This window comes from Atta colombica, unplaced genomic scaffold, assembly GCF_001594045.1.
Source record: "Atta colombica isolate Treedump-2 unplaced genomic scaffold, Acol1.0 scaffold205, whole genome shotgun sequence".
Taxonomy (NCBI): Eukaryota; Metazoa; Arthropoda; class Insecta; order Hymenoptera; family Formicidae; genus Atta; species Atta colombica.
In genome coordinates this window covers 2324208-2336955 of record NW_017259300.1, presented here as the reverse complement: position 1 = coordinate 2336955, position 12748 = coordinate 2324208, and the positions used below count along the sequence as shown (strand labels likewise).

Genomic DNA, 12748 nt, shown 5'->3' with positions numbered 1-12748 from the left:
TTTTTATTATTTGAATATAAATAAATAACATTTATTTGCTTTAAAAACATAATTTTTGTTACCCAAATATTTTTATTTTTTATTAAAATAATGTAATTTTGTAAATATAAAATATATACCTATGATATTTTCATTTATTTCCCAGACATACTCGATGGCTATTAAAGAATCTTGTTTGATTTTTTCCATATTCGTCATTAAACAGTTATTGCTGTAAAATGCCATCTCTCTGTTCGGCAAAGGATTTTGATTTATTAATACTACGGGAAAATCGAAACCTCCCTGATCAAATAATTGATTATCTAATTGCAAGTCGCCTATGTAACAATCGAAATTAATGAATCTGGCTTTTGAATTTATAGTAATAACTAAGTCTGTCATAGATAGACTGGCGACTTCGATTCTTTGTGCGTTTTCATTGATATCATGAAGGATTACGATAGTGCAAGCACGCAAGTAAACGATTGCAGAACCTTCCTTCGAATGAGTTGAAATAGTGTCATCGGTAGATTTCAATCGATCTTCGTTAGTGCAAGTTTTTGTATCCGTTATCTTCGGAACTAATTGCTTTGAATTGTTCAAGGATATTTGTTCCGTCATGAAAATATCTTCTTGGGCTGAGAAAAAACTCGTTAACGATGTTGAGCTACTCGAACTTTGTATATACAGTAACAGCTTATCTTCTTCTAGTCTCTTCAGTGAAGAAAGATTATTGTATATGTCGTGATCTTTCGCTGTACTCTTTTTTCGTAACAATCTGCTCCTAATATCTTGAGCGGATATTTCAATTTGGGAAATAGGCACGATGCTTATGTGAGTGGTGTAACAGCGATTATGCATTATAAGCTTTACATCACCGTACGAAGGTAATCGCAGATACTGATCTATTGGTGTAGATGACAACGCAGACAGATTTACGCCTCTTGACCACTTTAAATTTGCTTTCCCTATTGTTTCATCGTTTTGCGCGGTAGAAAATAACACATTCGATGCGCTCGGAACCGTAGTGTCGGGTAGTCTGTTACTGACACAGGGAAGAGAATAGTGGGACGTTGCTCCACTGTCGACTTCGCATATCCATGTAAAATGAACGCTATCCGGTAATATTTCATTCCCTTTTTCATCGGCTTGTCCCAGTAAAATTTTGAAACCACAGGCATTTTCAATTAACAATTGCGGATGATCGTCACTGTGTATCACGACGAACGTGGTGCCTTTGTCTTCCTGTGTCGTTACAATGACCGGCATGGTGGAGGAACCGTTTGGAATCACGACGGATTTGCGACTCATAGCTTGGTCTACTCTGATCGGACAGGACCATCTATGGCCGAGACTAAGAGATATGTACAATACGAGCGGCTCGACGTTACTCTCTGTGTACAGCGTATACCATTGCACAATTGGCGTACCCTGTCTCTGATCCTCCGACGGTGAGATATTCAGGCTGCAGGGAGTGAGGTCATGGGGCAACTGGAGATTCCGCGCTTCCTCGTGCACCGCGAGCGTGGCCACGCACAGTTCTTGAGGTGTCAGGTTCGCAATTACATGGCTGCTTGTGATTCGTACTAGACGCATATCCTTGTGCATCGAAGAACCAATGTTTAGGATGGACACACTTGTGCCGCAATCTACGAATGTCTTGATGTTTCCCTCTACCGGCACGAGACCGCAGATTCGAGGCATGTAGAAGCTCTGACTCCAGTCGGGTCGTGCCAATTGCAACGTTTGGGATGTGTAATAAGTATCACCGATTCCGACACCCACGTGAAAAGTACTCTCCAATTTGGGTGGCGTGACTATGCCGTAGTGAGGAATCTGACAGAGCTCTGTATCCTCCGATACCAATGAGATGTGACAGCCTAACGAATTCATTACAAAACACCAAGGCTGCAGTTCTAGCAGCAGTGTACTGGAGACCAATCCTGCGTCCTGATATTTCACTTGTACATGCGTCTGCGGTTGTTCTGCAGATATCCACTCCTCAATATCGTCTCCCTGGAAAGGCCATTTTACTTGATCTTTTCTGTTCTTGAGTTCTTCCAGAATTTTATCGATATCCTCAATTTCAGGTCTTCGGAAAAATTTTCGTTGATCCACGGAGCTGTATGAAAGCGGCACATAAGGATTCGACGCGGAGACTCCGGATTCCAATTGAAACGTCAGCTGGTGGAAGTGCTCAAATGTACCGGGGCAGTACAGCTGTTGACATTCGCCACGACCGTTCACCAATGTGCTAGATGACATTTTCAAAGACGGTGTTTCCATCTGTACTCTGGCCGGTACTGGTAGGTATGATCTGATCATGTACAGGGGACTCAATACCGCAAGGATTTTCATTTTGTCTTGTATCATCTGCATCACAATCCGTACCCAGATACTCAAAAATTGACCGCGTTCTTGTAGAGGTACTTTGACAAGCCACGGCTGGCCCCATTTGATATTGGGTTGCAATGGAATGTCTCCGGTCCAAGATAAATGCGTCAAGTTAGTGAAACGTAATCGCATTGCCATTTTTTTATTATTCTCAAGCATGATAGATGACGGAAAACTCTTGCCTGGTATGATATACACTTCTTTGGAGACTGTTACCTTAGAACCAACTTCTTCTTCGTATTTTACTAATCTCATTTCAAAATTATCCATTAGTTGATTGGAAATCACAAGTTGCCCCGAGAATGTTACAAGCTTTTGTGTGGCAGAAAGCGACGTAACGTTTACGAAGACCACCGTACTAGTCATCGAATTATTGAATTCTATCACTTGGACTCCATTTTTGTTAACGGGAAAAGGCCGGCTCCATATCCAGGCGTTTTCCTCGATTGATATCCTTATCATTTGATTGCCAATCTGTCTCCAAGAATAAAAATTACACTGCCTGCTCTCGAGAAGTATGCTATCTCCAGTGGCACTTTGACCAAAACGTATAGGTATGTTGCTATCGTTGGCTATTACATAACGTGTTAGAACAATTACGCTCTTTTCCTCTTCATCGAAAGATGCCAGCCATAAACGAGTAGAAACTGCAAGAGTGTGAGTTATCGCTGGTCCCAATTTCAATGTAAACGGGTTGCACGTTAATGACGAGTCTATCTTTTCCGATAACGATAACTGAAATCTTCCTTCCAGGGCATCTAGCACTTCCTGCATAGTCAAATGACTATAATCCAACACGTGTATGCTTAAACTGCCGCCGATGTCGAGCAATATAGAATCGTCCATCCATTTGTTAAATACCAGAACAGCTCCCTTCTGTTCTACAGACATGAAACATTGTATTTCGGGAATTTTTCCATTTAGAGTATACTTATCCAGTGGTGGCGGCAAATTATTATATACACTTGTATCGATGTGATTATATAGAGATATATGAAGAACGCCGATATTCAAAGCAATTTGAACATTCGGTATTAATAAGGGATTAAAATAGGAATCGATGCGCAAGCAGGCAGCGAGAGCACGAGCAGAAACGATGCTTTTTGAGAGTGGTCGTTTGCCATTGGACAGAATAACTACGCGCCACACGCAAGCTACTGCTCGTGCCGGTGCTTTCTCTGGTAGATCCAATCGGTAGGAATCCGTTTCTGATAAATAAAAATCGGCGTAACGCTGGTACGACATGTGACTATCACTCCAATATTCGAGAACGCAGGGAATTTTGTCGATGTAATCATCGTCGGCATCCACTGCCTATAATAGAAAGAATTAAGAAGATAAAAATATAATCGTGGTCAAAAATATTATGTATCTTATTACCCATTATTTAACATTTTAATTTAAAAATTGATTTACAGCATTTGCTTTAAGAATCTTTTAAACTTATGTATAATGTCAGTAACTACTAGGAAACAATACAGACAAAAGAATTTTAAATCAATAAAAAAAATATAAGTATCTAATATTTTTACAGCCAAGGTTGTATCATTTCATAGCTTAAAATTATAAAAAAAATCTTTAGACATTTAAACAAAATTATATTTTCCGACATAAAACATTTGTCTTTTTGTATTCAAACTAAATATTAATATTAATCGCTTAAAATACCGAGCATTCTCACTTACTTCAAATGGAACAGGAGATATGTGGATTCTTGTTAACGTACGCGATTGCGGATATCTCCAAGCCATCGCTTGTTGAGGATAAACAAAAAATACCACCTGCAAAAAAAGAAAAAAATTAAGACTTTTTGATTTCAATTACATTTTTATATAATCTAACTAACTTGATATGGAAAAGGTAACTCATCCGCGGTGCCATCAACAAATTGGAATGCACCCGCCTTTAAATCATCCTTGTAGTGTTGTTCAGTCGATAGCACAATTTGCTTTTCATTTTTATTTTCATTAGTAGAAACCGAAGCGAACTCACTTAAGAGCAACTGGCAGTCTTGCATAACCATTTTCATAATTTTTATTTGATCCGGTCCGAAATCGAGATATAGGCTCTCACTGTCTGCCTGTATTTGTATTTGTGAAATAATCTCGCTATTGTACGAAGACTCCCAAAGTAAACAAGTCGTTACATTGCAACACCATGGATTTAATAGTACTTTGATATTCCCATTTAAGATAGCAGATACAATGAAAGAATCTATGGACAGATTTGAATATATCCTGTCTGGTCTAAGAAGTGTCGACAGATTTCCATTTAACGATGCTAAACTGATAATAATTTCTGCTCCAGTGTCAGTCTTTAAAGATAATACAATTTGTTTGGTATTTAAATGTAGATCAGGTACACTGAATTTCCTCGATTTTGTCATCGATGCTAAATTTTGAGAATCCGTACATGTAATCTCCTGTTTCTCTGTAGATACTTGTGTAACATTGTCATCAATAAAACACGATATTAGCTAGAATATAGATACAATGTAGAACTGTTAAACACATGAATATTATTCTTCGTTAAGTTACCTTATTCCGTATATCATAGAGTTGGTTGAGCCGAGATAAAGAAAGATGTACTTTTGTCGGTCGTCCCATTTCAATGAAAAACTGGCGGTTTTTGCCTAAAATCATTTCAGATTTTACTGTCGCAAAAGAAGGCGGAATACCCGTATCTGGATGTGGATCACCATGCTTTGTTTCTATCATATAAATTTTGAAATCTTTTTCGGTCGGTATTACGTTCAGATTTTGTACATTACCAAGCGCTATTGTTATATCGAAACAAGATATCTACAAATTGCATAATTCAAATAAAATATTTAAACTAGTAATAGGTCACATTAATATTAATTTTTTGTGAGTAAATAATAATAAGGCATACTTGTATTTTTTTAGATAAATGTTGCTGAGAGAAATAAATATTTGGTTGATTGATCATTAGATAAAGTAATGGTTGTTTTACATTATTATTATCGTCTTCAATGTCAATTTTGTGTGCATCCTGAAAATATTAATTATATTTAAAAATTAGATAATATTAACTCGTACTCTACAAGATGGATCACTAGTGACCGATTTCTGTTTGTTTCTTTGAAAGTTTTTTTGAGTTTTTCGGTAATTATACTACATATTATTTTCTCAAATAAAGTTCCAATATTTATTTTAGAAAGTTGAAAGTATGTTAGTGAATTTTTAGAGATTTTTTTGAATCATTCTGAATAGGTGAAAAAAATGGACGGATTTAGTACCTTCCGTTTGTATGAATGAGGCATCAAATTGTATCTTTTAAGATACGAGTTAATACTATAATTAAATAAATTAATTCCAATTAAATAATTGAATTAATTATTTTTACTTAAAATTATTTATTACTCACTACATTATCGTCTAAATCAACAAATGTACTCTGGACTTCATACAGAATAAATGTTATTTTTCCACAATTTACTAAAAATTCAAACGGTGGAAGTATCATAGTTTCAGCAGTGGATCTTCCCTATTATAACAAAATCATTATTTTTAATATAAATTCTGAACTCAAAATCACAAACCGCTATTTACATGCATAAAAAACTTACAATTATTGTAGAATGCACGCTGGACATTTCAAAATCGATACCACTGTCTTTTGTGAAATCAATATCTGAATCATCTGATGTTTGTTTCAACCAAGCTTTAATAGGCTTAATGGTTTGAGATCCTGAAAGAGATCTTTGAGCTATATTATTAGAACTATTTTTATGATCTATTCTTTCGAAACTTCCAGATAATAACGTTATAAATTCATTGTTGAGCGTCGATATTAATTTAATTTGATCCAAATTTATTGTCAATTCTATGTCTGTAATACAATTTACTTCAATGGCACTCCCACAGACTATTGTATCTCCTTTAAATGTAACAGCTGGGGCAATAATTAAGCAAAGATCAAATCTAGAATTAAATATTAAAATTAGAATATGATTGTCATATAGATTTATACACGTATATATTAATTGTATCAATTGTATTACTTTGTTAATACTGAAGATGTTGAAAAGTATGGATCTAGACTACTACCATTCCCGAGTTTATTCCATTCCAATGCTGGATTCTCATTCATTGTATATAAGTATGATTGAGACATTCTCTGAAAATAATAATGCATTGCTTTAATTAATCTATATGATATTAATGTTTCAATAAATTTTTTTTTTATTTTTAGTCAATATATAAAATATTTCATTAAGAATTTTTAGAATTAAAAGAAATAATTAGTTTTGATAGTAAACCTTATTAATGCTTAGTTGATAATTCTTCCATGTAGTAGTATATGCACATATTCCTTTAATACTAATTTGATATTGACGATCTTCTACAGCCGAACCTGGTACGTTTAATATATTTGCTCGAGCAGCTAATTGATATATATCAGTTCGCAATGGAGTTCTACAAATTGGATTTTCTGCATCCGGCGTAATACGAATCCCGTCCAACTATATAATATATAATATCCATAAATATATAATATCCATAAATATTATATTTTTAAAAATATTATATTGCTAATAAAATTATACAAAAAGCAAAATTACCTGAAGCATTAATAAATCATGTTGTAACTTATTCGTATCAGTAAAAGCTGGCATCATGAGACGAAAACCTTTGAATTCCAAATGTATCAGTGGCAATAATTCATTATTTAAGTTGGTTATACCAACCAATGGTGTTGTCATATTTTTATTATGAATAGATTCTGTGCTTTTCTCAATAGATGAACCAAGGCACGTAAAAGGTTTCACCAATTGAGCATATTTGCTAATTACACTTATTGGTAAGATTATATCGACCATTTGCATTTTGATAAGTATTTCAGAAATATAGCCGTTCGTAGATAATGTAGAGTCAAGCAGCATTTCTTTCTAGATATTCGAGTATCAGAGTTTTTATTAATTTCAAAAAAAATAGATATCAATATTCTACATTATAATTTAAGCAAGAATATGAATAATTACATAGGTAACTAAATAAACTATAATAATTAAATACTTATTTACTTTTTGAGGCTTGTAACGCTTGTGAGTACCCCAACGTGTATACACATTTCCAGATTTCGCACGAGTAAGTGTAAAACTTATAAAACCAGAATCATCACCTTTCTCCAAATTATCTTCCCTTCCGCATAATACTAGCCCAGCATATTCACCAACATCCCAATTTAATGCATGTGGACCTCTATCAAATCACAATGTAAATATAACAATTAAACAATCATTGCACATAATAAACAGGAATGTTTTTAAAAATATTTCTTGCTAAGACTTTAATGTATATATATGTATAAACATTTTATAGAAATAAATTTACCTAACATAGTGAAATATCGTGGCTGTTGTAATTTTATTCTTTAACTGCATATAAACCGATTGTAAATCTAATGATGTTATAATATCTTCCAGTTCTAACATTAATTTTAAAGAAGGCATGTCTTCTTGTCCCATAATGTATAATTTAATTGCTACTTTTGTTATAGTCCACTGAATCCAAGCCGTTATAACTAAACCATCTTTTTCTGTAAAATTTGGGTAGTAATGATCAAATAAATGCAACAAATAAATATATTCCGCTTACCATGTCCTAAATCATCTTTTGATGTAGACATAGTTGAATTGGTAGTATCTTCTTGATACATTATTTGAGTCGGAGTGGATGGAGTTTGAGGTATAGCAGGAAGAACAATTTGCAGTTCGTTGCTCTGTGATACAATTACGCTATCTTTTCGGGAACCGCATAAAGTTTGTAATATTTTTATGATATTTAAAACTATACTGCTCATAAAAATAACCTGAGATAGATAAATATATGTTGAAATTTACATTTTTTTAAATATAAATTTTATTGACTTGATATAAAGTACGATAAGAATAAACAAAAATTAATACCTGATCCTCTGAAAATGAAATAATGATAGGCGAATTATCAATGTGTACACAAACACTTAAAGCAGTAAGTGTATTTAATTCAGTCGCAGCTGTCTTAGTTGTAAGAGCTACCGTAGCATTTAATGTAACTTTCTTTATAAAGTTCTTTTGTATCTGTTGTTGCAATGTGTAACAATGAAAATCGATAAGACTCAATGTCCATGGAAAACTTTGCATTTCTGAAATAGTAATAAATTATTGTAGTAGTTTTTATGTAAAATAATAACTGTTTTGCAAATTCTAAGATAAACTTACGATATGTCCATATAGATTCTGGTAATTTAGCAGGAAGATTTTGTAGATATGGGCTCAGCATCTCAGCATTCAAATTAGATGAATGTACGAGAAGACTCGGTAGTTTTATTATCATTATTTGTAGATCTTGATTTTCTATGAAAGCTCTATCTTTGGCTTGTTCTATGCCTTGTAATACATTTTATTAATTGTTATTACAAGCTATATAACTGTATTAATAGTTATCAAAAAGCGCAATAACAAGATTATGAACAAATTTAAAAATAATTCAATTTCCACGTTATTTGATATATAACATTTAAAATATTTGATATATAATATTTAAAATATTTACCATCAGCTCCAATACCACTCATTGTATCAGACGGAATATATATTATAATATGTCCTATATAACCATTCAGCACAAGATTGCACCACCACGAATACGACTGTGCTAATCTGACCAGTATCCCCGATTTCTGTAAGTACTAGACTATTTATTTCTATCTTTAATACATACAATATACTATACTGTTTTAAAAAAGAATGGTTTTTTTTTAATCTATTTAAACAGTAATCAATCAATACAATCATTATGTGATAATATATAAATGATAATGTAAATAATTTTAATACCTGTTGTTCTCCTTCCGTTTTAAATTCACTTTTCTTTTGTATTTCATCATTTCGCAGTGTTTTCGATTTTTCTGTTACGGCAGATCTTTTTTTCTCTTTGTCCGATGAACTATGCACGCTTTCATGTAGGCTTGGAAATGTCTTTTTTCGCGTGCCTGTATCAGATGATGTACCTTCAGTAATCAATTGTTGGCTGTCTGAACGCAATACATATACATTTCCCAATTTGGGATAAGTGGCACAATATTCCAACCATTCAAAAAAAAGTGGGTCTAAGGATGCTCTAATTTCAGAAATTTTAAACGAAACGAGAGATGGATGTGTTTGCGTTTCAATACTTTTAGGAAATTGTACTACAATAGACAACAGCGGTACATTTCCTGCATCGCTAAGAATATAAAGATTCAATTAGTCAAAATTTACCAAACTATCAAAACTATACATTATTAATATATATATATATACGAACCTGCTATCATGATTTTCTGGACCCGAAAGAATAAAGGCTTGTTGAGAATCATTGAATGCAAATATTTTTATAGAACTTATATTGACTTCATTTGATATCGTAACTGAAGACGATACATTCTTGCAATTTATATTTTCTAAGCATAATTCTAAGTATACTGGATCTGTAATATACGAAGAAAATTTTATAGCTTTTATATATTTTATAAAATAAAAAGTAAAAATTTATAAAATATAGTATTTAATACTCGCATACATTTCTCTTGACACGCATCATTAAAGAGAGTAGAACAGATAAGTGGATTCGTTGTATCTGCAGGATTAAAAATGGAAGTTATTATAGCCGTAGCAGCCATTAATTTTGCTTTAGTTCCCGTGATAGTAACACTATCTGATTGAAAAGAATATGTCTTTTGAATCATGTCTATATCTCGCCAATACTGAGGATACAATAATATTTTTGAAGAAGTTTTCACTGAGTGAGGCATTACTATTGAAGTGTCGCAAGTTTTCATTAAATGAAGTTGACTTTTCACTCCAATCACCTACAAGTATTTCAATGTCAATCTTGAATATGTGTACAACAAATATCGTGCATAAAACTTTGCTCACTTGTACATCGGTAACTGTATGGCACTGAATGAACATTTCTGGTGACAGTTCTGTTAATTTTGATGCACAAGCTACGAGTCTAAATGGATACATAGGCTGTACTATAGTGGCAATTGCTTCATCGCATTCAACGCTTACATAAGGATCATCTGTTAGAGCTGGAGGTAATGGTATAATCTAGAAAGACATTGTTTATAAATATTTAAAATAATTAACAAAAAAAGATATAAGAGATATCTTACTCGAGTTTCAATAATTTTACGTTGTCGTGGCACTCCAATGACACAATGATCTGCTAATTGTAGCTGTAGTGATGCCCTTTTTAATACAAATTTTGTTTCTGTCATTGATACGTTTTCCCTAAGTGCTTCATATTCTTCCAATGTAACAAGAGGCAATTCATCGATAAGAGGATCTAAAATATAAATTTAAATGTAGTGCATCTTTATAATTTTTATTTAATATAAAATTAGTAGTTAAATCAAAATTTGTATTAGCATAACATATGTATTTACCTGGTTTCAATACAAGATAAGGATTATAATCGTATTTTGCGGCAGCTTGTTTGATGGTATCAATACGATGAAAAATACCGGAACATAATCTGATAGTCAAATCGCCAGTTACATATCTTATTATTCTGCGTTCCTGGAAATTGCTACAAAAGGTAAGTTGTTTATAGAAATTCTTTTATTCTTTTATGTATAATTATTTTAAGATTTTTCAAACACCTGTATTCAAAATTTGAACCAAATTCGAGTAATTTTTCAGGCGTTATGTCATCAGGTAATTCTACGTAATAAACATAATCCATCACAAATGCTGGACCTCTTTCTAATAATTTGTCAACTAAAAAAGACATAATCTTTATTATTTCCTGTGTGTATAAGACGTGTATATGTTTTAAATTTATTATATTATACCCGAAATTGTCGTCAAGTGATTATCTATTCCTTGCTTATAATCTCTTTTTTTCCCTTTATTTTCCGTGGCTTCTTTGTCGAACAATGAATCTTTTAAGTGGTCAGTATTCAAGTTCCCAGCTGTTACGTAAAGAGGTGGCTATAATAATAATTTATTTCTCAGATATTCCATCTAATTTTATACCTCTCTGACAATAATAATTAATTACATTACCTGTACACCGTCAGCTACTTCTATATGTCCACAGCTGCACGTTCCTCGTGGATAAAGTTGTATACACGCCACTCCAATTTGGAAAGTTGTCATTGTTATTCCTTGAATTAAAGTATCTATCACAACTCCGTTCAATCGAAGTGATAAAAAGGATTTGTACCTAAGTTTTCGAGATTTATAAAATAATTGCTCTTTGACACTTTCAACAGTCTGTAAAAATATATAAAATTCAGTTTTTTAATTTCCATGATTAGAACAGAAATAATTCTGAAATATATTACATTTATACCTTAAATGTTAAAGTAGCATCATCTATATAAACACCTAAATGTACAGTATGACCAGAATATGCCATTTGTTGCTCAGCAGACCAACTATTGTCCCAGTCAACAGGTAGAACAGATGACACTATATCCCAAGCCCAACCACCCCATCCAACTGCATCTGTGGAAGTCCCTGCTATCTGATTTGTATCATCTGAAATATTAATATTATATATTTCCAAAATACATATTTTAGACAGCATTCAAGTAAAATATTAAACCTTGTGCAATATCTTCTCTCTCATCCACAGTAATGGAGGATTTTTCCTTTATTGGTGGAAATTGCTTTGTTTGTAACGCCATTACTAAGGCAATCAATCTTAGGAGCATCGGTACTTGTTGTTCAGTCATGCTAAATTCCATTTTCTCACAATGAAGATCAAGTCTTGTAATAGATGCTCTCTTTAAAGTGTTGTTATGATAATTTATAATCATTCGGATTGTCATTGAACATCGATATAAAACAGGATCCTATAATATTAATATTTACATTATGTAAAATATCGAAATCACGCGACATTTTTTCAATAAAAAACATGTTTTTTATATCTTTAAGATTTTTCAAGATAAATGTAAAAATATTTATATTAGAAATATTTATATTAGAATTTATATTAGAAATACCTGATATATCTCTATCTTTCCTGATGCATCCATTTTATCTAAGCACAATGTCAAGTCTTGAATAGTAATAACTTTTCTAAGCATCACTTCTTGAGTGTTGATCTCTAAACATTAATTGAATTTATTAAAATATTTTAATTATAAGCATAATTTTAAGACAATTTCTAGCTTTGTGATTATGCATAAAAATATTTACCGGCAAACGCCGGTTCCCATTTATTGTCGACGGTTTGCATACTTAAAAATCTGACATTTATGCTAAGAACAATATCCTCTTCCACATATTTTAAGATGAGATTGTTGCAATGAATGGTGATATTATTAATAACTTTTGTAACTATACTTTTTATATATCCAGGTGGAGCTT

General features: G+C 32.6%; 1 protein-coding gene across 1 annotated transcript in view; it reads right to left on the bottom strand.

The window, feature by feature from the left end:
• LOC108687393 (vacuolar protein sorting-associated protein 13B) overlaps window positions 1–12748 on the bottom strand; it is a 15660-nt gene that overhangs the window by 1995 nt on the left and 917 nt on the right. Inside the window, 29 exon segments of the mRNA XM_018193138.1 lie at window positions 121–3687; window positions 4059–4154; window positions 4220–4849; window positions 4911–5174; window positions 5266–5385; window positions 5761–5880; window positions 5963–6317; window positions 6398–6513; window positions 6656–6859; window positions 6959–7285; window positions 7421–7598; window positions 7731–7935; window positions 7995–8208; window positions 8306–8523; window positions 8600–8767; window positions 8934–9060; window positions 9218–9605; window positions 9687–9849; window positions 9942–10230; window positions 10298–10474; window positions 10540–10712; window positions 10813–10955; window positions 11029–11146; window positions 11221–11359; window positions 11435–11644; window positions 11724–11911; window positions 11979–12228; window positions 12382–12485; window positions 12578–12748. Of these exon segments, the coding sequence (XP_018048627.1) occupies window positions 121–3687; window positions 4059–4154; window positions 4220–4849; window positions 4911–5174; window positions 5266–5385; window positions 5761–5880; window positions 5963–6317; window positions 6398–6513; window positions 6656–6859; window positions 6959–7285; window positions 7421–7598; window positions 7731–7935; window positions 7995–8208; window positions 8306–8523; window positions 8600–8767; window positions 8934–9060; window positions 9218–9605; window positions 9687–9849; window positions 9942–10230; window positions 10298–10474; window positions 10540–10712; window positions 10813–10955; window positions 11029–11146; window positions 11221–11359; window positions 11435–11644; window positions 11724–11911; window positions 11979–12228; window positions 12382–12485; window positions 12578–12748 (9422 nt within the window).